Genomic DNA, 26,845 nt, shown 5'->3' with positions numbered 1-26,845 from the left:
TCCGGAGAGACAACCCCAGACTCCAATTGGGAGCAGCTTATGGTTCGCTTTCGCGGAGCAGTTGGCTACAGTGTTGTTGCAAACTTCCCCCCCCCCCGAAAGCTTCGGTTTCCCGGGAGATCCCAGCGGTGCCGTCGAGTCTCCGGGCCATGGCCAGAGGTAGCTTCCCAGGTGTCCGGCCGGCTGACCCGGCGTCTGGGGCGTCGGGAGCGGGGGCCCGGGGGTGGAGAGGAGAGGGAGGTTTCTCGTGGTCGCTCTTGCAGAACAAAGTTCCTTCACCCCACCCCACGTTGTCTCTTCTTCGCGCCTGAAGCGGGGGGAGAGGGGGGTCGGCTTCTGTAGGCCCCCTCTCAAAAGTTTCTTTCCTGTTCCAGTATCCTTCGTGTCCAGGAAGAAAACTGTATCCCCTTCCCCCAGTTTGGGTGGCCGGGGTTGAGTTTTGGGGAGGGGGCATTTGGTGGGAATAATAATTCATGTTTTTGGAGTGCCTTTCTGACAATTACCCTTAGAATTGAGGGTGGGAAGTGTTGTTATGCCCATTGTACAAGGAGGAAACTGAGGCAGGAGGAGAGAGCCCATGGCCTTAGCTTCAGAGGTAGGGAGGGACCTGAGAGAGTTTTTTAGTTTTAGCCCTCCCTCCTTTGACAGAGGAAACTGACCCTGAGAGGAAGGTGACTTGTTTGACTCAGATCAGCAGGCTCTCAAGCGAAGGAGGGAATCCCTGGGCTCCCCATTTCAAAGGCAGATGCTGTTTCTGCTACAAAACTTAGAGCCTGTCTCCTTTCCCCCTTCCACTTTTCTCCCAAGAAAACACCCAGCTCAGCCCAGGAGGTCAGTTGGAGCACAGTTCTGAGTTGGATGGAGTTGTTGGGGATATTTTATATACATACATACACATGTATGTATGTATGTATGTATGTATGTATGTATGTATGTATGTGTGTGTGTGTAAGTGGTAGCCTGAGTGGAGCAAAACTAGCAGTCCTATATCAAAGGGCTGTCTTCTTCCCTCCTGCTTGTTGGGAAATGGCCTTTTTATTAGAAACAATGTAGGATTTCTTCAGTCTTTTGTGTCATAAATGTTTTAGAGTTGAAAAGGACCTTAAGAGATCATTTATATGAAATCACTCATTTTAGAGAAAGGTAAACTGAGATGACTGTGGGCAGCTAGGTGACTATAGTGCAGGGCCTGAAGTCAGGAAGACTCATTTTCCTGTTTTCAAATCCTTCCTCAGCACTGACTAGCTGTGTGACCCTGGGCAAGTCACTTAACGCTGCTTGCCTCTGTTTCCTCATGGGTAAAATGAGCTGAAGAAGGAAATGTCAAGCCACTCCAGTATCTCGGCCAAGAAAACCCCAAACTGAATCAAAAATATTCAGACATGACTGAAACTAATGAACAACAACAAAAAACAAAACTGAGGTCCAGGGGAGTCCAATTCAGTCCCACATGCCCTGCCTCTGTAGTTCACCCCCTACTCATAAACTTGTTGAAAAAATAGATGATTGAACGGTATGAGCTGTCCAAGGTCATTTGACCAGTAACCAACAGAGAGTCAGGTCAAGAATGGGAGTGGGATTCAATCCAACTCAGAAGAGTATGTCCCGCCTACTATGGGCAGAGCATTGTGATGGGAGGATTGACAGATTCTTATGGCAGCTTACTGGAGTCCTAAGGAGTGACTTCGTTAGTACTGTTTGTGTTGTCATGACGTCGAACTCACATCAGGAAGCAGACTTAGGGCATCTGAGACAGTTGGGAGTGGACCCCTTCTCAAGCTGTTCAGTTGTGGCATTCTTCTAAACATTCCAAAGCACCATGTTACTGTTAGCTTAATAATTTATAGTCCTGTGATACTCATCATTGTACAGTGGGGAAAACTCTGGACTGGGATTCTGAGGCCCTAGGTCTGAATCTCAGCTCTGTTGCTTACTACCTACATGGAAAGTTATGTAATCTCCCTGTGCCTCAGTTTCCCCATCTGTGAAATGAACAGACTGGACTAGATGACCCCTGAGGTCCCTTCCAGCTCTAAATCTGTGATCCCTCTTGAAGTAAGTACGCAAGAGCAAATCATCCCCGCCCTGCTCCGCAGGAGGCAGTACAGTCTCATGGAAAGAGCTTAGGTCTTGGAGTCAGGAGACCCCCAGTCAATCTCAGCATTTACTTGTGGTATTTGAGACTATCTAAGTCATGTAACTGCCAGGAAGCTGTTTTCTTTCTTGTAAAATTGGAAAAATAACATTTGATTCCTCTGCTTCGTAGAGTAATGTGCAATGTTGTACGAAGGGTACTTTGTAAATGTTAAGGAGCAAGATAGACATACAATTTGTTATTTAAATATATTTCGGCTTTGTTATTCTCCCAGATTTCCCTTAGAAGGATATGTTCAAGTGAGACAAGTCCACTTTGAAGATGGAAAAATGAGGCATAAAATATTTGAAATTATAGGACTTTATGACAAAATGCTCGAGAAAATTATGGTTAAAATATCCTCAAATGTTGAGTATTTCAAAGTGTATTTGTCATTTAAAAGGTTTAGTCTGCTTAGACCTTCATGTATCACTATCCCTTTTTATTTTAGCACTGGAGGGTCAAATGAATAATTGAAATTAATTTAATTACACAAAAAAGTCACCTTGCCATTTACAAATGTCTGTTAAGTATTCAAAAAGATGCTAAGTTTATGTTCCCATTGATAACTTGTCTATACTGTATGTGTTCTCATATGGCGCTGACTCTCACTTTTAATGCAATGATTAGAATAATTCTCACCTCATTTCCTTACCAAGATCTAATCTGAGGCACAGTGAAGTAGAGAGAGCACTGGACCAAGTAGAAGGGAGACTGTCCTCTTTTCTGGCTGAGATGCTCTCTGTGACCGTAGGCTAGTCACTATACCTCTGTGATCAGCTCAGTGGCTCTGACGATTAAGGGCTAGGCCTGGAATTACAAAGACCTGAATCTATATCTGGCCTCAGATTTAGCAATTTACTTATCAGTAACTTAGGTGATACTGGGCAAGTCATTTAATCTGTCTGTCTCAATTTCCTCATCTGTAAAATGGGAATTAAATAATAGTATTCCCCTCCCAGGTTATTTTTTTGAGGAACAAATGAAATATTTGTAAAGGGCTTACTTAGCACAGTCTAGTACATAGTAAGTGCTTAATAAATGCTTTTCTCCTTCCTTTCTTAAAGCCCTATTTCTTCCTCTGTAAAATGGGGACAATTTTAGGACTATTGACTTCACAAGATTATTTTGAAGAAAGTGCTCTGTAAATGAAAAACCATGGAAGTCATTAACTTCATTCTTTCCACCAATGAGAATCTTCTGCAGATGTACCAGTCTTGAACTGGGATTACAATATGAATTATTATTACTGATCATGGAGATTTCTGAGGTCCTTTCTAGGACCTATGATCTCATGAATTTTTCTAATGATACTAAAATGGATTCCTGCTTCTTAGAGTGAAATCACTGTGTGGGTTTTTTTAAAATAGATTTGATTGATATTTTATTTTTACATTGCCTAGAATTTCCTGTGTCTCCCTCCAGCTTCCTCTTCCAGAAAGCCATCCCTTTTACCAAAAAATTTTAAAAAAAGAGCAGAGAAAAAATTCCCATAGACCTCTCACTTTTGCAAAGTGGGGGAGGGGGAGGTATCTTCTTATATGTCTTTCACACCAAGCTTGTTCTTCTTAATTTCATAAGATGAAAGTCATTTTTTAAGAAGGTCCCCAGGAAAGGCTCTAAGCCAGACCTCCACTGTTTATATTTATACTGCCCTGTTAGTACACTGTGGCCAACTTCAGTACAGAATTCTTATATGTTAGTTCAACAAATATTTATTAATGTAAGTGCCTTCTCTGTGCACTGTGTTGTGCTAGGAATAAGTTGGTAGGAGGAAGAGACACTGTGTCAAAAAGTCCCTTGCCCTCATATAGTCCAGCAGGGGGAAAGAAGCTCTGTAGTAGATAGATAAATAATCCCACTTGGGGGCTTTGACCAATTTATGATTGCATGAGGGTAGGAAACTCCCTCTACCAATGCAGATCCTCACCTGCTCTAACATATGTAGTCCTAGAGAGTTGCCTAGAAACTGACAGGTTAAAGGGACCCGCCCAGAGCCACACTGCCCTGTGTCCAATTCTTCTGACTCTGAGACGGGCTCTCTCTACCCACTACCCACCCACAGGGATACTTAGTGTGGAAATTGCACATTGAGTGCAGAATACAAAGTGACAAAAGATGGGAAGGGGGAGAACCTGTGTGCCCAGCATCATATATGCCATTGTGGCTCCTTGCTCCTATGCCATTAACTTCCTATCACTGAGACACAGCATGTCCGTCCCTGGCTAGACAGGCTGACGTAGCTTAACAAGTGACCAAAAAAATACCTGAATTTCTCAACTGTAGCTATCAAAAAACATGCTGCTAATTAAATAACTGGAGGCGCTGCTTTGTGATCTCGGGTGAGTCCTTTGACCCCAGCAAGGGTGAGGAACCTTCAGCCTGGAGGGCACATTTGGCCCGCTAGGTCCTCAAGTGTGGCCCTTTGACAGAATCCAAACTTCACAGAACACATCCCCTCAATAAAAGAATTTGTTTTGTAAATCTTGGACTCAGTCAAAAGGCTGCACCCAAGGACCTGGAAGGCCATATGTGGTCTCAAGAACCTGCTTAATGTCTCAGTTCCCTAATTGAAAACATGGGAAGTGATGACAGCCTGAAACGCTAGGTGGCGCAGTGGACTTGGAATCGGGAAGACTCATCTTTCTGCGTTCAAATCCGACCTCAGACACTAGCTGTGTGACCCTGGGCAAGTCAGTTCACACTTTTCGCCTCAGTTCCTCATCTGTAAAATGAGAGGGAGAAGGAAATGTCAAACCACTCCAGTATCTCTGCCAAGACGAGGTCTGGAAGAGTGGGGCACGACTGAACAAGGTCAGCCGCCCCTTTCCCCAGAGCAGTGGGTCTCTAAGCCGAGCCTTGAGTCTCCTTTTCTTCTCAGCCTGTGGATTCAGTAAAAGTTAGGAAGGAGCGACTGCTGGGGAAAGCCCCCCAAGCGGGAAAAAGATCCCGCAGTAGTTCTGTGTGAGTGTTGCCCTTTCCCTCACCGCCATTCTCTTGGCCTTTCCTGATGGGTCCTAGGACCCCAGGGTCTGAGGAATACTGCCGTGCAGTAGTGGGCTTGTCTTTCGCCGGTGGTACCTGGCTTGCAGCTTATCCTGGTTTTGACATTTGTACTGTCAACAAACGCTTATCTCTTTCCCTCTCTCCTCCTTCCTTTGCTAATTTCATTTCTCCTTTGGAAGGGTTAGTTTAAGGATGATCCCCCTGCCCCCCGCCCTTCATGGGCTAGATTGGGAGGAGCTGATGCTGCTTTTCCCTGCTCTAATAGCACGGGCTAGAGCCAGGCTGGGGTCGGGTCCCCGATTCTCCGCTCTGCCCCAGGCCACAAAAGAATACCCTGGAATGTCAGAGCTGGCAGGATCCCTCCGAGATCGGCTAGTTCAACCTCCTCATTTCGGAGATGATGAAACTGAGGCCCGGGGAGTGTTAACGACTTACCCAGGATCACGCATAGCTGGGTCTAGAACCCCGGTTAGTTCGGCAGCGCTCTTTTCAAAGACCCCTCCCCACCGTGCCTCTCCCCACCCCCCTTGGGTGGGATGGGTGTGGAGGGGGATGGATGGGGTGAAGGGTTTCCTCCCGGGTGCCCGCCCCAGGGCCCAGCTTAGCGGGAGGAGGTGGGCAGCCCAGGCCAGGCTTGGGGAGGGGACAGAGCTTGGGGGGCGGGGTGCCGGGGGTCGGCGCGTGCCGGGGGGCCCGGCCCCGCCGGGATGGGGCGGTGCGCCGCAGCGGGCGCGCGTGGGCCCGCGGGGGCGCCACGCGGCATGCCAAGGGGGCGGGCTCGCGGTGCGCGGGGCGCACGGCTCCTCGCCCGCCCTCGTCCACGGCGGCTGGCCGGCTTCGGTGGCTCCGTCTCGGCCGCTCGCTCGCTCGCTTGCTCGCTGGTGGGGTGGCACCGGGGCCCTTTAAACATGGCTGCGGTGGGAGGCGCCGCGCCGGGCCCGCTTGGCCCCGCAGCCCGCCCCGCCTCGCCCTGAGCCTGAGCCGTCCCTCTCCCCAGGCAAGAAGATGTCCAAAACGCGCACGGAGGAGGCGGCGGCGACCCCAGCTGGAGGAGCAGCGGCCCCCTCCCCGGGCCCGGAGACCGTGGACAGAAGGGGCCCGGCGCGGCCCAGGACCAACGGGGTAAAAGCCGAGCCCCGGGGCTACGGCCAAGAAAGGGTTAACTGGGGGGGTCCAGCGCTGGAGGGGGTCTGCCAGGGGTTAATGGGGGACGGTCTGCAGGCACGAAGGGGTTAACGGAGGGCAACCGCCCAGACCCGGGGGAACTCGGCCCGTCTCCGTACGCCTGCGCAGGATGGCACCCCCACCCCCACCCCCTAGAAAGTCCACTCGGAACAACGCCCCGCTGCCCCAGGCCGGGGGAGCCGGCGCCCCCGGCTCCCAGCTGGGCCCGCGGTGACCACGTGGGCGCCCCCGCCCCTGCTCCCCGCCCTCCGCTAGGACGTGCCGAGCCGGCTACCCTATCCGGGCTGACCTTTCATCCCCTGCTCCCCGCACCCCCTCCGGGAAGCCTCCAGCCCCTCCGGGAGTTTCTCGTGGGGTCTGTGGTTGCTGTTTATTGGCCGGCCGAAGGGGCTGCCTAGTTCTTTCTGAACAAACCCACTCTGTGCTGGTAAGCCCACGGCAGCACCCAGAAAGACCAACTCTGGATCCCCTTCTGCTCGTTGGCCCTGGGTGGGGGGTGGGGGAGCCGATCGTTAGCTGAAAGAGGTCCGCGGACTGGGGAACCTGTTTTACGGTCAAACTTGTTCTTTCTCTTCCTCCCGGAAGAGCTAAGCGCCTGGGCTGGTGACTGCTAACCCTCTGTCACTTGCCTTTAGCATTTCGAAGGTAAAAGTTAAGGACGTCTTTGTGTCACTCTCCCCTGCCCCCATACTCTCTTCCTACTTATCTCCCCTCCCCCTCACCAAGAGGAAAAGCTGCTTCGAAGAGGCAGAAGTATAAAATGTCCCTTTTTAAAAGGCCCAGATTGACTTCCTGCCTGGCAATCATTGCCCTATTATCATCCATATAAATTCCTCCTATTGTTCATGGCCTAGAAAAGTGTTCTTATCTTTCATCGTTCTGACTTAACTCCTTACACACTGAAAATTTCTGCACACTGGAATTTTTTGCTTTGCTGTTACTATTTCTCAGTTCTGCCAACAGTAGATTCTGTCCAGCCTCCTCAGTTTCACCCCACCCTTTTTTTCTCTATGATGGCAGAGAATGGGGTGCCCATGTTTCACAAGTTCTCAAGTCCCTGTCCTGAGGTTGGCTTAAAGAAATTTTCCCCGCAGTGGTCAGCTTTGCCCTCCCAATGTAAAGAATTGTTAGTTGGTCCGAGCTGCTTAACTTGGGGAGCTTATTGTGGGCCATGCTTACCACTCTAGGGGCTCTCAGTAAATATTGACTTACCAGCTGGACCAGATCAATTGGCCCTGTTTACCAAGACCTTTCTCAGTACCATGGAAATCAGGCCCAGAGAGTCCATGGCCAGCTCCTGGGTAAACAACCCAAGCTGGTTCTCCAGTCTGGGAGCTTCATCTTTATTTCTGCAGATGTGTGATGTGTGGTGACTGCTAAGTGTTTGGTCTAGGTACTGTGCTTGGCAGCCTGTTCTTTTCAGGATCATCTACCAAGACTTTCCCTCCCTTCAGTCTTCCTCTAAGACTTGGAAGTGACTGACTTCAGGTCCCCAAAGCCTAAAACTGGTACCAGTTTGGCTAGCCTTGTCAGGTCTTAGATAACCTGAAATAAATGGGTCTTTAGTAAGATCCACACGTGAAGTAGTCCATCACCTGTGGACCAGCCTGGAGAGTAGGGGAGAAAGTTTATCACCAGAAGGCTGACCACTAAGTAATGAATTTTTTTAATCACAGCAACGGTGGAAAAACATTTATTAAGGATCTGGGAAGCAGTTGTTATCTCTGTAAATGGAAAAAATTCTCCTACCAATTAAAGCATGAGTCTTTAAAGTCCATACAGACCTTGTTATTCTGCTGTTCAGAAATACCTTTATTCCATCACACTTAGTCCAGTTACTTGAAAGTCTTCAAAGGGTGTGTATGATCTGAAACTGGGTGATTCTGAACAGCTGAAAATGGAAAGAGTTGAAGCCTTTCTGACTTGGGAATGCTCACTGTAACATGCCATGCTCCCCCTCCCCCAAACCCCTTGAGAGGAATGTTGGCTTTTGTGCAGTGTCCCAGATTTTGCCAACTCTGATCACTGGGGTTTGCTTTTTGACTATGGATTTATGTCTTTTTAGGAGAATGTATTTATGGGCCAGTCAAAGATCTATTCCTACATGAGCCCCCACAGATCCTCTGGAACTCGGCCTCCACTGCAGGAGGAAAACTCTGTTGTACATCATGACGTCAAATGCCAGGGGAAAGCCTTAACCGAATTGCACAAGAAAGGAGAGGGTAAGACTCTAAGGGTGTTCCTGGTCTGCTACCCAGCTGGACATCATTACCAGTTACAGTTATAAGGAGGCCCTTACTGGCACTTACTCCCCAGTCCTTAGACTGGTCTGACTGCTACCCTGCATTCCATCTCGATGATGTCATGGGCCACCTGCCTTTTAATGGCCTTTACAACAGGCCATTCTGTTTTGATAAACTTCAGTTGGCCGATTTGGGTGGCACTGTGTGGGATCTTGGGTAGTATTAATGGAGGCCTGGTGTCTAGAACAGAGATGTGGTGATCTCCAGCCTGGTCAGACCGCAGCCACAGCATGGGGTTCAAGGCTGGGTGCTGTGTTTTAGGAGGGACGTTGACAGATGGCTTCTGGAGCATGTCCAGGAGAAATAAGCAGGATGATGAGAAGATTCAAACAAGGCTACACAAGAATTAGATATAACTGAAGAGCTGTTTTGTAGAAAGAAGGATTAGGCTTATTGTCTCTATACAGTCACACTTGTACCGATTGGTTGATTTGTGAGAACTTCCGAAGAGTCAGAATTAGAATGAGCTGCCTCAGAGTGTAGTGAGCTCCCCATCACTGGGAGGGAGGCCAGAGGAGTCCTTGCTAGGGATCATCATAGGATTAGCACCCAAGCTTTGGGCAGAGGGAGGATTAAATGACTACCAGGCTTCTGTGGTTCTCTACGACCTCCCTTTTTATTCTTGGAATTCTGCGACACGATGGGGCCGACATGTAATTGAAAGGGCTGTCGAATCCAAAAGTATGGAAGTATCAGTTCCAAGTCAGGGAAATCTGTATGCAATGTCAGAGGTTTAGATGTATGGTCTGAACAGGAAGCGTTATTTAAAATATTGTCGGCGCCCCAAAAGCAAGGTAAAGTCCTCCCAGAAACCTTAGTCCATTACAAAGATTCTTGACATATGCACACGTGTCTGTATGGATGGAAAACGAGCCTAGGCCTCAGATAAAGGCCAGCATCTTACAGAGGGAGTCGCTCTGTTCCCTTCTTCCTAGGAGCTGCCCAGCTGGCAGCCACTACCGTTGTAGATGTAGGTCTGGGGGATCTAATCCAAACCCCTTATTTTACAAAGGAGCAAACTGGGGACTCCAGAGATTGTCCGCCAGTAGCAGAAACAAGGTTCAGACTGACTCCCGACACCAGTGCTTCTTGGTCCTCTGAAGGGTTAACAGACACTCCAGCTTCAGGGCAGTTTAAATTATCTAAAGGCTCCACACACTCCAGGCTTGGTTAACCTAGGGTTGAGAATGCAGAAGTTTTCTTCCTTCCAGGTTTTAAGAACTCAACTAGAATGTTGATAATAGGTTTTCCGTGTGGGGGAATCCCCCCCCCACCTGGAATCCAGGCATTCCCATTTATTGCTCCTTGGTTATAATTGAAACAAGTGCCACAGCCAAGAGTTGACTCCTAGGGCCGGTGCTGCTCGGTTCTGAGAATAGCCTCAGGCCAGCATCGTCCAAAATGAAGAAGTCTCTGGTCTGGAATGTTAGCTATCATGTCAGCCCACAGAATTAACAACTGCATGGCAAAGTAGCTGCTAGAACAAGGTTTGTTACCAGTTTCACAGAATGTCAGAGCTGGGAGGGGCCTATAGATCCCAAAAAGGCAGAGCCTGGAAAGTCTTAGAACAGACAGTGACCAGACTGGGCCTAGGAGCCCAAAGACCCCAGAATGGCAGAGCTGGGAGGGCCTTAGAACAGACAGTGACCAGACTGGGCCTAGGAGCCCAAAGACCCCAGAATAGCAGAGCTGGGAGGGCCTTAGAACAGACAGTGACCAGACTGGGCCTAGGAGCCCAAAGACCCCAGAATGGCAGAGCTGGGAGGGCCTTAGAACAGACAGTGACCAGACTGGGCCTAGGAGCCCAAAGACCCCAGAATGGCAGAGCTGGGAGGGCCTTAGAACAGACAGTGACCAGACTGGGCCTAGGAGCCCAAAGACCCCAGAATGGCAGAGCTGGGAGGGCCTTAGAACAGACAGTGACCAGACTGGGCCTAGGAGTCCAAAGACCCCAGAATGGCAGAGCTGGGAGCAAGTTTAGAATACAGAAATATCAGAGCTAGGTAAGGTCATCAGAACCCTTTTAGGGCATCTGGCAGGTCAGAACTATTTTCCTGATAATACTGAGATGTTTTAATTTCTAACACTGTAAATATTAAGAGATATAATCTATATCAGCAAAAGCTCCTTGAGGCAGGGGTCCTCAGGTTTTTTTGGTTTTTTATATGAGGCAGTTAGGGTTAAATGACTTGCCCAGGGTCACACAGCTAGTAAGCATCAAGTGTCTAGTCTGAAACTGGATTTGAACTCAGGTCCTCCTGACTCCAGGATAGGTGCTCTAGCCACTGCGCCACCTAGCTGCCCCAGGGGTCCTCAGTTTTAAAGAGTTTAAAGGGGTCCTGAGACCAAAAGGTTGAGAACCGTTGGTCTGGTCTATAGAATTCATTTTACAGGGGAAGAAACTGTGCGGGGGACAGTTCTGAGAGGGTAAAGTAACTTGCCCACCTGTCTGAGGAGAGCTGAAGGGCCCCTCCTGCCACATTCCCTTCTCTTTTCCCCGTAGGAACAACATTACCGCTGGTGCTCAGATTCACAGACCTGTTCACAAAAGCCTAGTTGACTCCTAATGGAGCAGGAACGGTAAAGTTAGTGTTCTGGGCTAGTGGAGGTACTTGAGGGAGAGGTTGTTGAGGGCGGGGTCTCCAAATGACCATCTAAACATCACTTTCATAGGAAAAACATGTTTCGCTTTCCAAAAGACCTGGCTTGTAAATGAGCTTTTGATTCAGAGCTTGTTTATAAATTGGAGACATCCTGTTGTCTGCAATGAGACATGCTCTTCAGCTGTGGCAGAGGGGAGGGGGCGGTTCCTGTTGTCCCCATGCTCCATGTCCTGTCCCTGTCTTCTCCCCCCACTCCACCCCACCTTCCGTACACCACCGTCTAAGGCCCTGAGCTTTGTTCTCAAAGCCACAGCCCTCAAACTGGCATTAGGCAGCTGTGGTATGTGTATAGGACAGGGCCCTGGGTTCCAGTCCTGGCTCAGTAATTTCTGAACTGTGTGGTTCTGAGCAGGTAACTCAGCTTATCTGAGCTTCTGTTTCCTCACCTGTAAGATGGAGGTAATGGCCTGACCCAGGCACATGCTCCCCAGGTGAAGGCCAGAGACATCTGTGATTGTGAGATGGTGGTTTGCTGAAGAGTGGGCCCGACCATCCGTGGCTCTTCATCTGATGCCCGTGCTGGCTGCCCAGAGCTTGAGCTGTGCCATGACCGGCACAGTCCCCTCTTCTGCGTAGGTCTCTTGTGGCTCACTTGTGGTGGGTTTACGTGGCTGCCACAGAGGACAGGTGTTCTCCTTCCCTTCCGCCCTTTTTAAAGTTAGTCTGAAGCAGAGGGCTGAAGCGAAAGGTTCCACAGAAGGACACTGGGGCTAAGTCAGTGTCTTTATCCTCCCTCCGTCTGCAGAGAAAAGGATTGGCGGCAGCACACCGGCGGGCGCTATGAAATCAGAAGAGCAGAAAGGCAAAGAGCTCAGGAGGGGTTCTCTGGAGCCCCTTCCAAACCACAGATCCACCGCTGCAGGAAACCCCAAAGCCATGGCGCTGCCCGCCAACGCCGCTGATGCCGCTGGCACGAAGCACGCCCCGAAGAAACCCCCTAAAACCAAGCAGGCCTCCAGGAGAAAGTAAGTGATATCTCCTCCCTTGGGAAGGCCCGAGCAAATTGCTCTCCCCGAGGATCACTGGCTAAAAACGCAGCTCCTCGAGGCGCAGATGTCTGTGCAGTTCTTAGGTGGAGGGAGCAGCAGGGCCTGGAGGGATCTCCTGCGCCATCTGTTCTCGGCCTTTCCCAGGGCAGCAACCGTTTTTGATCATCAGAAGTTTTCACAGGCCTTTGATACAATAATGGCTGTGCTCATCCGTGTCTGGTTAGGAAACCCACGAGAGCAGTGCCTGGTGTGCAGATGGAGTCGCGAGCCCTTGCAGTCATTTGGCAGTACCCCCCAGGCCAGGTCTGTCCGTGGCTCAGACCGGGGAGCCCTTGATCTAGGCCACCTCGCTGATTTTGCGGAGGAAGAAAAGTGGCCCAGAGAGCTGCAGAGCATTGGCCAAGGTCACATAGGAAGTCATAGAGCAGACAGAATTTGAACCCAGGCCCTGGCCTCCAGAACTGCTGCTCTCTTGACTACATCATTTTGTTGCAGCGGTTGACTTTCCACTGGCAGTCCCTGGTACTTTTGGCTGGTCTGCAGTCGGTCTTTAGAGGGTGGGGGAGGGGAGGATCTGTGATCCTTTGCTTGGCACCACCATCTGAGATTGCTGGGTGGCCCGTGCTGGATGGGGCAGGGTTCTCCCACCCCAGCAGCTGGGCGGAGGGGCGACGTTTTCTCGTAAGCGCTCTTTTCTTATCTTTATTTCTTGCGGGCCTCTGCACGGCAATCTCTTCTGCTTGTTTCCTCTTGGATGGTGGTGTCAGAACATTTACTGAAGGCCAAGGGGGTGGGGGGAGTAAAGAGCGGGCCCCTGGCATGGAGGTCCCTCGGCCCGATGCCAGGGTGATGGGGGGTGTGTCTGAAATCGTTTCTGGATTCCCTGCTGGGTGCAGGACACTGTCCTGGAAGCTTGGACTCCAAAGATGAATTCATCCCCTGCCCTCTGAGAGACCGTGGCTCTGTGGAAGGGTGAGACACACACAGATAACTGGACTGCAAGTTAGAACATGGTGTGGCGTGAGGAGGGTGGGGAATCAGGGAGGACTTCCTGGAGGAAGTCTTTATTCCAGGCATGCACATAAAGACCTGGGGAACCCTGGGCAAATCACTTCCCATCTCTTGACCTCAGTCTCCTCATTGAATGGCACCTACCTTATAGGGTTGTGAGATAAGTCAGTCAGCAGGTGTTTATTAAGTTCCTACTGTACACCAGGCACTGTGCTAAGTGCTGGAGATACAGAGAGACAAAACACAGTCTCTGCTGTCAGGGGCCCCCACAGGCTAATGGAATGACTGCCTACCAACAAGATGCAGACAGGGTGAGCGAGGGCTGATCTGCAGAGGGAAGCCACAAGGGCCTGGGGTGCCTGGGAGGGGGCTCAGAAAGGCTTCGGGGAGAAGGCGAGATGTTGGCTGAGATTGGAAGGAAGCCAGGAGGAGGCTGGGAGGAGGGAGAGCACTCCCAGGTGTGGGGCACAGCCAGTGCAAGTAGACGGAGTCGGGAGATAAAGGACCACCAAGAAAGCCAGTGTCACCAGAGGGGAAATGAGTGCAAGAAGATGACTCGGGTGTGGCCCTAATGCACCATACAGATGGGAGCTGGGGCTCTGATTAGGAAGGCATGTAAGTGCAAAGGGCTCAGGCAGTGTTCTGGGTATGCTGTAGAACAGAGTACGTGAAGAGGAAAACCATGAACTGGAAGTGCTCGTAAAGGGAGCAGAAGCTTTGCCAGAGCAGGATTGTACTCAGCAGCCAGAGACGTAGGGACACACCATTCCCCACGCTGGGGGACGGCCTGTGCGACTGACCTGCTAGCATTGAGGAGGAGCCCACATAGTAAATATGGGTGTCATATCTACTGGGTGCCGGGTGCCTCAGTACTGGGAATACGGGTACAAAAGGATGACATTTCCTGGAGGCCAGGGACACAGGGGGGGTAGCATGGAGTCCAGTTTAGTTGGAGTATAGGGCAGGCCCTCAAATGAATTCAGTGAATGTGAAAGCATTTATTATTAAACCCTTCCTGCATGCCAAGCATTGGGAATACATGTAGATAAAATAAGACAATCCCTGTTGGGCAGCAGTAGAAATATGCATATTTATCTGTAAGAAATGTCTTTGGCTTTGGTTTTGTTTTTTTCTAGTGGAGTGGGACTAGAAGGGAGAGAAAAGGAATTTCGCTTCTTTTTTTAAAATTGAGAAGTGAGGGAATACTGCAGATGTGACTGCTGCTGCATTTTCAGATGAAGTCACTAAATTATTGGTTTTACTTAACTTTGATTTCATTACAAGAGACCTCTCACAAAGTGAGAGTAAGTATTTTTGATGCAAAAACAAAGCACATTAATCCAACTTTTTTATTTGAAGGAAGGATACTAGCAGCCAGTTGTGATGGCCCCCACCTGTAATCCCTGCTCTGGGCAGCGTGAGTGGCTCTGAGCTGCCACAGGACCAAAGTAGTGGGGTGTCTGCTCTAAGGTGTATGCTACCATGATAAGCGCCTGAGAGCATAAGCCGTCAAGCTACCTAAGGAGGTTCAGAACCTCTGTGCTGCTCAGGAGGGATATGGGGCCTGGAAGTGCCCTTCCAGTCTGGGGAAGACCCAGTCTCCAAAAACAAAAGAGAGAGAGAGAGAGAGAGAGAGAGAGAGAGAGAGAGAGAGAGAGAGAGAGGATCTAGTTAGCTCACATTTACATGAACATTAAGATGCACAGAGCTCTTCTAACACCATCTCACAACAACTCTGTGAAATAGGCACTATAAATGTCATCTTCATTTTACAGATTAAGAGACTGAGGCTCAAAAAGGTTAACTTAGCTACAGGTATGAAGTGTCAAGGTGGGATTTGGACCCTGGCTCCCTGACTCACAAGTCCAGTACTTAGCATGAACTATGCTCCTCTGCCACTCTGATAAGCAGGTTACCACTTTGTGACCTCATTTTCTTTTGACCACAGTCTCCCTCGGTCCCGCCTCCCTTCTGTTAGCCCCCTGCCTTTTCTTCCCCTTTACCCTTACTACTTCTTCCCTTCCTTCTATCTCCCCTCCCTTTTCTTTCCCCTTTTCCCTCTTACTGCCTTTAGGGCATGTTAGATTTCTATACTAACTGATTATGTTATTCCCTTCTTAAGCCAAATCTGATGAGAGTAAGGTTCAAACAATGCTCATCTCCTTCCCTTCTTTCCCTCTGCTGTAATAGGTTTTGGTGCCTTTTCCTGTGATGTAATTTACCCTTGTCTGCCTCCTTCTTTCCTTTTCTCTCAGTGCATTTTCTTAGATCAGATTAATCCACTTACTTGGATACATTTAACCCACTTGATTAGATTTTTTTTTTCCTCATCATATCAAAGTCAATGTATACCCACCCCCTCTGTGTACACCCCTTTAACATGGTGTAATAACAATAGAGTTCTCAAGAGTTACAAAAGTCATCTTCCCTTATAGAAATATAAACAGTTTGCCCTTATTAATAACACATTGCTGTTTTTTTCTGTCCCTTTTACGTTTTTATGTCTCTCTTGAGTCTTGTATTTGAAGATCAGATTTTCTGTTGAGCTCTCTTCTTTTTATCAGGAAGGTTTGAAAGTCCTCTATTTCATTGAATATCCATCTCTTCCTCTAAAAGATCATGCTTATTTTCAATGGGTAGTTGATCCTTGGTTGTAATCTAAGCTCCTTTGCCTTATGGAATATCATGTTCCACGCCTTGCGGTCTTTTAATGTAGAAGCTGCAAGGTCCTGTGTAATCCTGACTGTGATTCCGTGATATTTAAATTGTTTCTTTCTGGCTGCTTGCAGAATTTTCTCTTTGACCTAGTAATTTTGGAATTTGGCTACTATATTCCTTGGTGTTTTCAATTTGGGATCTCTTTCAGTAGGTGATTGGTGGATTCTTTCTATGGCTATTTTACCCTCTGGTTCTAGGACCTCAGGGCAGTTTTCCTTGATGATTTCCTGGAAGATACTGTCCAGGCTCTTTTTTTCATCGTGATTTTCAGGTAGACCAATAATTTTTACATTGTCTCTCCTGGATCGATTTTCCAGGTCAGTTGTTTTACCAATGAGGTATTTTATGTTTGCATCTATTTTTTCGTTCTTTTGTTTCTGTTTGACTGATTCTCGCTCTCATAGAGTCATTAGCTTCCATTTGCCCAATTCTAATTTTTAACAAATTATTTTCTTCTATTAGATTTTGTACCTCCTTCCACATTTGGCCAATTGTATGTTTTAGGGACTTGTTTTCTACAGTTAATTTTTGTCCTTCCTTTCCCAAGCTATTGACTCTCTCTTGCATACCTCTCATTTCTTTTCCCAGTTTTTCTTCTGCCTCTCTCATTTGACTTTTAAAATCCTTCTTGAGCTCTTCTAAGTAGGCTTTTTGGGCTTCACACCAGTTCATATTTCCTTTTGAGGTTCCAGATGTGGGTTTGTTGACAGTGTTGTCCTCTTCAGAATTTTTGTCTTGATCTTCACTGTTCCCATAATAAGAATCTGTCGTACGTTTCTTTTTGCTCATGGTGTTTGCTTATTTCCTGGCCCTTAAAGAGATTGAACTCTCCTGCTGGGGAGTAGGGGGTCACTGACCCAAGCTTCTTGTGTTGGGAGCCAGGGGCCTGGTCACTGACTTTGTGTGGTGGGGCCTCTTCGATGCTAGCAGTTAGAGGCTGTGGGATTCCAGCAGCTTACCCGGTGTTGGGCTGGAATCTGCAACACTGGAACTCTAGGGGTAAGATTATTTGGTGTGGCTCCTGGAGATTTCCTGCTCACCCAGGCCTTTCCTTCCTTTTGCTTTCTTTGGCTCCTTTCAGATGGCTGTTGCAGGATGTTTATCTGCCTGGGGCCCCTTGGAGTGCTGCTTCCCTTAGTTTTGCTGAGGCACTGGGAGAACCCGTTGCTGTAGAATGCCGAGGCACCTGGTGGTTTTCTGAGCTGGTTTCCACCGGTTCCCCTGCCCTTACTGAGGCACCTGGGGGTCTAGGTGTTGATGTTTGCCTGCTCCACCACCTGGGGTTCAGGATCGCCTCCTGGTATGCTGAGGTGGGGATTTCCGCTAGCTTGCTGGGACACCTTTCATTCTGTACTGCTCCCTTTCCCCTTAATCTCTCAAGCTGCCTAGGCTCCTGGACTGCAACTCCCCATCTTTCTTCTGGTTCAGCTGTTCGGGGCTTTTCCTGGGGAGATGTTTCCTGGGCTTTCAGAGGTTAAGGGAGCATAAGAGCGACTTACTGCTTACTTTGCCATCTTGGCTCCTTTTCACAAGGTGTTGGCATCTGCTTTCTGCGGTTAAGATGGCTTTTGCCAGTTGGGCTGCTAGCTTGGAGTTGTGTACTGACCCCCATATCTTCTTCCTCCCCGCAGAGCTCAGGGAAAAACTCAACAGAATCGCAAAGTCACTGACTATTATCCCGTGAGACGGAGCTCCCGCAAAAGCAAAGCCGAGCTACAGGTAGGCTGGTGGGTGGGCGTACAGACTGGGGCCTCCTTCTGGGGTGGGCAGCCACAAGCTGGGCGCGCGGGGCCAGCGTAGCTCAGAACTCCAAGAGGCCGTATCGTCTCGCCCAAGGCAAACCTGACTCCCTGCCAACTTCCATCCCTGATTTTTCATAGAGAAGTTTTCCTGCTGGTACCAGATTTCACCAGGTCTCAGGGATAGGAGGCACCTTAGCATTTATGTTGCCCCACCGGTACCTGGCCCACAATGCCCTCCATCCTGTCTCTGAGGAATGAGAATCCAGCCTCTGCTTGAAGCCCCCAATGGGGTGGGCAGGTCCCTGTGACCCACAGGCCGGGTCTTTAAAATGGGAACAGGAACAGGCATTCTGTGATGTCCTGGATCTGACGGCAGAAACCAGCCTTTCCAACATTCTCTCGCTGGCATGTGCCAGGCATTGGTCTAAGCAGTGGGATCAACACAGCAGATGTTTAGCGCCTACTTAGCACAGGGCACACTTTGGATGAGTCCCCTGAGGACTGAGACTGTAGGCCTCCTACCTAGTGAGGTGAGGACGCTCAAGCCCAGATAGCCTGAGGCCCGGGCGTACACATCTGGTGTTCCAGGTTCAGTCCTGATCAGCTGGAAGGAAGCTTGGAAGACTTCCTGGAAAAGCTGGCATCTTGAGTGGACACTAAAGGATGCCTAGGAATCCTGTAAGCAAAGAAGGGCATAGGGCCCAGAGCAAAGGAAGACACGGAGGTGGGGAAGCACTCACTGTCTGTGCTGAGGGGCAGAAAACAGTCCAGTTTGGTGAGGGCAGGCATTCGCAATGTGGGCTCTGTGAAGGGGAGCTGGGTTGGGGTTTTTCCCCTTCGTGTTTTGATGACACGATTTTAGTATAATTGCTTGCTATTGTAATCCTGTGTGTTTTGTTGTATGCATTTAAAAGCACCCTGAGAAGGGTTCCAGGGCCTTCACCAGAGGGAAGTGAAGGGACAAAAGAAAGGTACTGACTCCTGGGCCAGAGCACAGAACACTAGGAGGGGCCTTGGGTGAGAGGGAGCCAGACTGTAGCAAGCTTTCCGTGCCGGGTGAAGAAACTTAAACTGTATTGATGACGTGTAGGAAACCACTGAGGCTGCCCAGTGCTTGAGGCGAACTGGCCTCTTCCCTGTTCCTGGGAGCCAACCTGTGCTTCCCACCTCTCCTCCTTCCCTGAAGGGACCTTTTCCCCAAATCCAGAATGCTCCAGGCTGGCAGGCAGGCCTTTCTCTGTAGCATGATGGGTGAAGGTAGGTTCTCCAGTCTTGAAGAAGATTTTAAAGCTAGGACCTTTATGGAAAGGACAGCCAGCTGTGGAGTGGCCTGGACAGGTTGGGTACCTTTGGCCTCCCTCCAGAGAGGAAGGCTGACTCTTGTAAAAGGTGAAGGGAAGGAGAGGAGGACACTACCCCTGATTGTATGTCTGAGAGCCCAGAAGGCTCCCCCATCCCTGCACCTAGGGTTTCAGAGGAGTGGCATTCCCATTTTATGGAGGAGAAAGCTGGAGGCCGGACCTGCCCAGGGGCACACGGTTAGAGGGTGTCAGAAGCAGAATTGGAGCCCCATTGATTTCTCCATCAGACCACCTTCCTGAATGGGTGGGGTGCTCACAGGGGCTAGCCCATCTGAAGTGCTGAGTAGAAGCTAAGTCAGCCATGGGCTGACACCCAGAGAGTAATTCAGTCTAAAAACCTCAGTGATCACACCGCCAAGAGCTCTGATGGACTCCTGGGAGAAGGCATTGGGGGATGGCAGGCATGTCCAGGGTCATCTCTAACCTCTCGAAGAGGGAATCCAGGTGGACAGCCGTGACCTCCCCCAAACCGTCCCTGTCGCCATCAGAGGTATCATGGGAGGAGCCGTGTGGTCCAGGAAGTGCCTAGAGCAAGTGCTGACTCGACAGGGTCCAGAGCCCTGTGCCTTCACTGCCTGGGTGACCTGGAACACTTTGTGCCCATAGACCCAAGATTTCCCCTCATGAAGAAAGGAGAGGGTTGAATGAGGTGCTTCCTAAAGACCCTTCCAGTTTCAGATTCATATGCTGCTATAGAGGCAGGATGGAGCACCAGGCCTAAAATCAGGAATACCTGAGTTTAAATCCAGCCTCAGGTACTTACTGGTAGCATGACCTTGGATAAGTCACTTGACTGCTATCTGCCTCAGTTTCCTCAGCTGTAAAATGAGGATAATAATAGCACCTTCCTCCCAAAGTTGTTGTGAAGCTCAAATGAGATAATCTTTGTAATGTGTTTAGCATGGTGCCTGGCACACAGTAGGTGCTTAATAAATGCTTGTTCCCTTTCCCCCTCCGCTTCCAGGAAGAATCCTTTATACTATGGGCTCAGCTCAGAAAACTCTGGCTTCTTTTCACATTATGCTAGGGAGTGGCCAGAGGGTACTCACATGGTCTTCCTTCTGTCTCTGTTTAGTCAGAAGAAAAGAGAAAACTAGACGAATTAATTGAAAGCGGGAAGGAAGAAGGCATGAAGGTAAGGTGGATATTAACCACTGGGAGACAGCAGATGCCCAGGGTGGGCTGCCAGGTCTCACTGCAGGGCACGTTATCTAGGCACCTCTCCTATTGTCTGTGGCAGTCACAGACTGTCAGGCCCCAAGTGGTTTTTTTCTGGGGACCAGCTACCAAAAGTTTTCCCTAAGGAAGACTCCCAGATCGGGATGTAGCACTGGGATCTAAATATCTGGATGGATCCTGTAGGAAACCTGTCCAGGGGAAAGCCTCAAGGGCCTTCCTGTGGAGGCCACACCTGCAGAATTCTCTAATTGTCGCTTAGGACATTGGCCCAGTGGGTGCTCAAGAAAGAGGCGACGACAGATTCTGGCATCTTGGTCAATGAGTAACTTCCAGCCACTCCCCATTCCTGCCAAGATCCCGTATGAAGTCCCGCCCTTCATGCTCTCATCCTTCCCACCGTCCCCAGCGGCCTTTTCTTCCACTTGGTGACACACACAGTGCCCTATCTTCCCTCACTGGGCCTTCTCCCTGGCCTTCTCCCAGGCCTCCCCTCCTGGATTCCTTTAAGCTCTAGCTCAGATCCCCCCTCCCATCTGCACCCACCTCCATCCCTCTGAGATTACTTCTGATTGTACGGGACATTGCGTGTGTTCTTCTGTGTACGCAAGTGTTTACAGATGTCTCCCCTCTTACGACTGGGAGCTCCTTGTGGGCAGGAACTGCTTTTGGCATGTTTGCTTGGGTCTTTTGGGGGGTAAGGGGGAAGGTATTGCCTTTCTTGGTATCCCAAGCGCCGACCCCAGTGACTGGCATAGAATAAGCTGGTTAATAAATGCTTGTTGACTGACTGGCTGAGGAGGGGACAGTACCAAGGGCTTCGTTAGAACCATCAAGTTTCCAGCCCAGCTCTTGGGCCGCCTGTGTGTCCGAGGTGAACTTTAAGCTGCTGATAAACAGGTTGCTCAGAATGTAGAGGAACCTGTTTGGGGACCAAGGTGAGGAAAGCGAATAGGGACTACCTCTGACTTCGTCAGAGCAAGGCCCCGGCCTGCCATGCTCAAGCTTCCCCAGGCTGAGAAGCTCCCTTCGGCCTGCCCATCTTAGAATGGGAAGGAACCTCAGAGACCACTGGGTGTAGCCCAGGCCTGAAAGTTATCCCGACCATGGTAGTTATTATTTTTACTCTTGGAGACATCCATTTAAAGGGCAGGGGGGAGAGAAATAGGCCTGAAGCCAAAAGACCCGAGTGCAAATCCTGCCCTAGATGCTTAGTGGCTGTATAGCCCTGGACAAGTCATTTAGCCTTCCATAGCCCCAGTTTCTTTCTGTATTGGGATAATCAGAGCACCTTCCTTCACAGGTTTGTGAGACCCAAATAAGACAATGGATGCAAAACACTTTGTGAAGCATCATAGAAATGTGAGCTATTCTTCACAGCTCTTGTATGACTGTGGATGAGTCATTTCCCCTTTGTCCCCCAGACACCTTTCTCTCGAACCCTTGACTTGCAGATTAGGCACAGCTCCACATGAGCAGAGAGAGTTATACCCTGGACATTCCCCCCGAGCCAATGAAACGATCAGTGTTGAGGTTTTTAAAAAGCCCTCACCTCCCCAGACAATCTCCATGTTCCTCACGTGGAGCCTCAGTGGGCCTCTTGGCCACTTTCATTCGTTCATCAAGTACTTACTGAGCTCTTGGGATAAGAAAGAAGGAGCCCGTCTTGGTGGATGGAGAGCTGGCCTCCAAAGCTGGAACAGCAGCTGTTTGGGGCAGAGGCGGTTTTTGTCTTTTCCCAGTGCATCGAAAGTGCCATGTTAATGCTTGCCGATAGAGGTTCAAGGCTCACCTCAGTGTACACTGACCTTGGGCAAGTCACTTGACTTTGTAGGGCTCTAGGCAGTGCTGAAAGACGACTGCTCAGTGCAGAAAAGGTGCCAGCCTCCATAGCAAGAGGGAGTTTTCTCATCCAGAATTCCCTTCACTAATGGAATTGGTGCCTTTATGCCAAGTACCAGGTCCTAGGGCCATGAAAGGTTGATATTCTATTGGGGAAATACAGCATGTGCACAGATAATTAAATGAAAACTAAATGCAGACAGAGGTTGTTTTTTTTTTTCCTGGAGGAGAGGAGGCACCAATGACTGGGAGGGGGAGGAGAGGCCTCAGGCAGGAAGTGGCTGTAGAGCTGGGGATAGTCATCCATTGGCAGGACATTGGCCAAGGAGCCAGCTTGGCTGATACCCAGAAGCCATGAAGGCAAGAAATGTGCCGTGGGCCTGGCAGTGCCTGGAGGAGCCAGTGGAGGGCTTTGAATGGACTGTGAGTGTGTTCAGAGAGAAAGTCACTGCACTTTTGGAGTAGGGGAAGGACATAGTCTGACCTGTGCCATAGGGATCTAGTCCAGGTAAGAGGTCATGGGAGGGGGGGCTGTGTGACTGGAGAGGAGGGGACAGATGAGGAGGACAAGCCACCAAGACTTGGCAGCTCTTTAGGTATGAGGGTGTAAAGGAGAGAGAAAATTCAGGGATGGCGCAAAGGTTTCAGATTTGGGTGATGGGAGGGACAGTGCCCTGGGCAGAAACAGAGATGCTGAGAAAAGAGAGTTTGGTAGGAAACAGAGTAAGTTCTGTTTTGGACACGTTGAGTTTCAAATCGCCTTTGGAACAGCTTATTAGAAACATCCAGTAGGCCATCAGTGATGTCTGACCCTGCTCGGGAGAGAGCCCAGGGCTGTGCATGCGTAGATGTGGGAGTCATTCTCATAGAGACCTCCGCCCTTTGCTCCTCGAATTCATGCCCTGAAGGCTTACTAAATGCTTTATATGCAGCATTTCTGTCTCTTTCATCCCCTGAAGGCTTACTAAATGCTTTATATGCGGCATTTCTGTCTCTGGAGCGCAGGGAAACGTGTTCTTTTAGGAGGCAGCCCCTCAGCTACTCGGATACAGCTTTCACGTTCCATCTCTTCTCCTCGGTGAATGAGCTCGGCTGAGGATGGCCCCTCTTCGTGCCTGATTACCTCCCCCTGAGTGCCCTCCAGCTTATGTTTGTGGCATGTCCTTCCTCAAACTGCACACCAGGGCTCCCATCTCCCTGGCCCCGGCACTCTGCCTCCCTGGAAAGTGTTAGCTGTTAGCTTGCAATCCACCAAAGCCCCCAGGCCGTTCAGAGTAAGGACTCTGGTCACATAGGGCCACCAGTATCCCCCATCTTGTCCTTATGAAGTTGATTGTTTGGAAACCAAAAAAAAAAAAAGCTGGACATAGATCCCTGTGGGTTGTCTTTCATCAGATTAACGTGCAGGATGATGAGACACATAGACCCAGAAGAGAACATTGTTAGGGAGCCCCTTTGCCTAGGAGAGCGGTCAGCCTCATCCCCCAACACCAGCCCCATAGCAGGACTCTTGGTAACACTCAGCCTTGTCTACAGATCGAGCACGTGTCAGAATGCTCATTCAAAATACCAGCTGTAAGGAGCAGCTAAGTGGCATAAAGCTCCAGCCTTGGGGTCAGTAAGACCTGAGTTCAAATTTGGCCTCAGGCACTTGACACTCAACTGTGTGACCTTGGGCAAGTCACTTAACCCTGATTGCCTCCCCCCTTCCCCCCAAAAAAGAAAACTACCAGCCTTTGTCTAGTGTCTTTGGTGCTTCTGTTTTGACCTGGGGAAGAAGAGCCCTTTTAACTTGCCTTGACAAGGTCCCCTTTTTCTCATCACCCCCCACCAGATCGATATCATCGATGGCAAAGGCAGAGGAGTCATCGCCACCAAGCAGTTTACAAGAGGGGAGTTTGTGGTAGAGTATCACGGGGACCTCATTGAGATCACTGACGCCAAGAAGCGCGAGGCCCTCTACGCTCAGGACCCTTCGACAGGCTGCTACATGTACTATTTTCAGTACCTGAGCAAAACCTATTGGTAAGTCAGCCCTCGGAGCGCCTCACGTCATTTCCTATTAGGCCGACGGCCGGGCAGACCGAGGCACCGGACGGCCGCCAGCAGTGCCCTCGTCCCGGGTGAAGACCCCTGCGTGCGGAGCAATGAGGTAGAGGTGCCCTTTCTCTTTTCTTTAGGACGCAGACTGTTCCAGACAGACCTCATCTCACCTGTGGAGCAACAGGCTTTGGACTAGTTGAATGACAACAGCTTAGCCAATTGACCTTGCCTTTCAACAGGGCCGCCTCAAGGAGAAATTTGGCTAGAGCCCGCTGGACCTACCCGGGGCGATCTGTTTTTTGGTTGTTCCTAAAACAAATCCCACATTTGTTTTCCGAGCCTGTGTTAAGAGTGGAAGGATTCTTACTTGGCTGAAAAAAAACCCCTCCCTTTTAAAAAATCACTTAAATTTAATCCTCTATTCTTTCCTCTTTCCCCTTGCCCTCACTGCCATGCCAGTGTGGATGCCACTCGAGAAACAGACCGTCTCGGGAGACTGATCAATCACAGCAAGTGTGGTAACTGTCAGACCAAACTCCACGACATTGACGGCGTGCCTCACCTCATCCTCATCGCCTCGAGGGACATCAAGGCTGGCGAAGAGCTGCTGTACGACTATGGGGACCGCAGCAGAGCTTCCCTGGAAGCCCACCCGTGGCTCAAACACTGATCCGCGCTTCCCTGGACAAAGTCCCCTCGGAGGGAATCGGTTTTCGGGGGGTTTTTTACACCTAATCTTAGTGGATTACTTCTGATGTTTTTAAATCTATTAAAATGCCTTTTCACTGTAGTATTTAAAAAAAAATCTGCCGCAGGTTCCCTGCCCGGCAGGCTTGCGCAGGTGGCCTTAGGTTACCCAAACCTTTTCTATTTCTAGTTATTTTGTACCTTTTTGCAAACAGACAAATCTGGGCTTCCCATGCATGCAGTCAAAGACTTGGTGCAGGTTTTATAGGGAGATGAAAATCTGAACTGTGGACTTAAGCAGTCCCACTGCCTCCAGCTACATAGCAGTGACTTTCCACATCCCGCTTTAGGGAGCAGGTCAGGACAGAACATGCCTAACTTCTCTCCTGTTCTCCAACTTCTTGTCCTAATAATGACTTGATAGGTGTACATATATGTATGCATATATATATATATATATATATGCATATATATATATATTTTAATGTTTCATAACAAGCCAGTCCTTTCCCCTTCCCAACCTTTTGCTTTCAAAAGTTTCCTGTCCGCACACCACCACCAACACTCATCCCCACTCGTCACTGCTCTTCTCTCAGGCTGCCCCATTTGGGGTACCAGTACTCCTCTCCCCCAATCCACCAGCTGCTCACCCAGCCCAACATGGGCAGGAAGAAGTCTCTGAATTTCATCCCCACTTCCCCTCCCAGAGCAGGGCTTCCTATACCGGGGCTTAATTCTCTCTAGAAATGTGAACACTGAATTTATTCAACAATAACTACTTAGATGTATATAAGTTATTAAGTGAGTCAAGTTGCTGAGTTCTTGTAGAAGAAATTCAAGAGGGTACTTTATTCTGTTTGAAAACAGTTCTCTAGCGGGACCAGAAATCTTCCCATCTTTCTCTTCTCCATCACCCTACATACCTGGCTTTTGTTTGTTGGGTTTGTTTTTGTTTTTTCTGTTTTTGGTTTTTGGTTTGTTTGTTTGTTTTTAATATGCTGGGTAGAATCAGCAAGATTTGCTTCCACATTATATCAGGCAACCTGGTGGTTTTCCTGAATATACAGCTATGAACTAAAACAGGAGTCTCTTTGAAAGAGAAAAGTAAGAGCACAGCCTCTGATGGTCACAGATATCACAGGCACTCGAGCAGGGGGACAAGGGCTTCAGGCTCAGGGCCGAAAGAGGCGATAGGATTTTTGGCTTCAGCTGAAATGGACGAGAGGTGGCTTATCCCTCTCACAGAACGGAGCTGATCAATCATTTCAGTCACCAGCAAGGGGACTGGAGTGAGTGAGCAATGACCTTGGCATTATCTCCCACCCCCCACCCCCACCCCACCCCCGGCTGCAGGGAAACCTGAAACGGGGAGGGTGCATCCAGGGCTCTCCCCTCCTCCTTTCAGTTCCCCTGGGGTTTGTCATGGTGCTACCTAAGAAAGTCTTCCCCTCACCTTCCCTGGTCGTCAGGGAGTTGGAGAATCAATCAGATGGGCGTGTGTCAATGTGAGCTTATATGTCTCGGTTGTACCTGTTTGTGGTTTAGCCTTGAATTTTAAAAGCAGACTTGAAGAGTATTTGTCTCTGTAAAAAACAAAACAAAAAAAAGGATAAAAAATTAAAAATATTTATTGCCAACTGCCTCCTATATTTTGTTTTGTTTTTCCAACTCTTATAAGACCATGGGTAGGAATGACTGAAACTCCAAAATCTGATAGTTTTTTTTCCTCTAGTTTTCATAGAAGCTTTGGGACTGGTATATATTGAGAAAGAATTGACTTGGTGTCTAGAAAGTTTTCTTATACCTGCTGGCTCTTTAACCAAACCTAGCAAGCTTTAGGATTCAGGAGAGCCTAGGAGGTGGGAGAATATTGGTAGTTGGTGGCTCATTCCTTTAAGCTTGTAGAATTAGAGTAGGAAGAGATCTGGTTTGTCATTTCATCCATCTTACCACCTCCCCATTTTCAGGTGAGGAGAGTGAAACTC

The 26,845-nt window shown here is 49.3% G+C and overlaps 1 protein-coding gene across 5 annotated transcripts; it reads left to right on the top strand.

Moving 5' to 3' along the window:
- The first annotated feature begins 68 nt into the window (after window positions 1-68).
- On the top strand, window positions 69-26,497 carry KMT5A (lysine methyltransferase 5A). 5 transcript variants are annotated; one of them, XM_020970162.2, is made up of 8 exons: window positions 69-159; window positions 6,138-6,262; window positions 8,391-8,547; window positions 12,037-12,256; window positions 17,641-17,728; window positions 20,188-20,247; window positions 23,965-24,155; window positions 24,633-26,497. In XM_020970162.2, the coding sequence occupies exons 1-8, from the start codon at window positions 150-152 to the stop codon at window positions 24,841-24,843; spliced, it is 1,062 nt and encodes a 353-aa protein (XP_020825821.1). In that variant the 5' UTR covers window positions 69-149; the 3' UTR covers window positions 24,844-26,497. The 5 variants fall into 5 exon arrangements, with proteins under 5 accessions (XP_020825821.1, XP_020825822.1, XP_020825823.1 ...); XM_020970163.2 differs by lacking the exon at window positions 69-159 and adding an exon at window positions 5,417-5,608; XM_020970164.2 differs by lacking the exon at window positions 69-159 and adding an exon at window positions 5,687-5,754.
- The last annotated feature ends 348 nt before the right edge of the window (window positions 26,498-26,845 follow it).

Source organism: Phascolarctos cinereus, unplaced genomic scaffold, assembly GCF_003287225.1.
Source record: "Phascolarctos cinereus isolate Bilbo 61053 unplaced genomic scaffold, phaCin_HiC Scaffold_4;HRSCAF=312, whole genome shotgun sequence".
NCBI classification, from domain to species: domain Eukaryota; kingdom Metazoa; phylum Chordata; class Mammalia; order Diprotodontia; family Phascolarctidae; genus Phascolarctos; species Phascolarctos cinereus.
This window is presented reverse-complemented; position numbering and strand designations above follow the sequence as displayed.

Bases quoted from the DNA above. Each gene is read 5' to 3' on its own strand.
- KMT5A (XM_020970162.2), top strand. The intron at 8,548-12,036 runs GTAAGACTCTAA...CTCCGTCTGCAG, and splicing joins ATTGCACAAGAAAGGAGAGG to AGAAAAGGATTGGCGGCAGC. The intron at 24,156-24,632 runs GTAAGTCAGCCC...CTGCCATGCCAG, and splicing joins TACCTGAGCAAAACCTATTG to TGTGGATGCCACTCGAGAAA.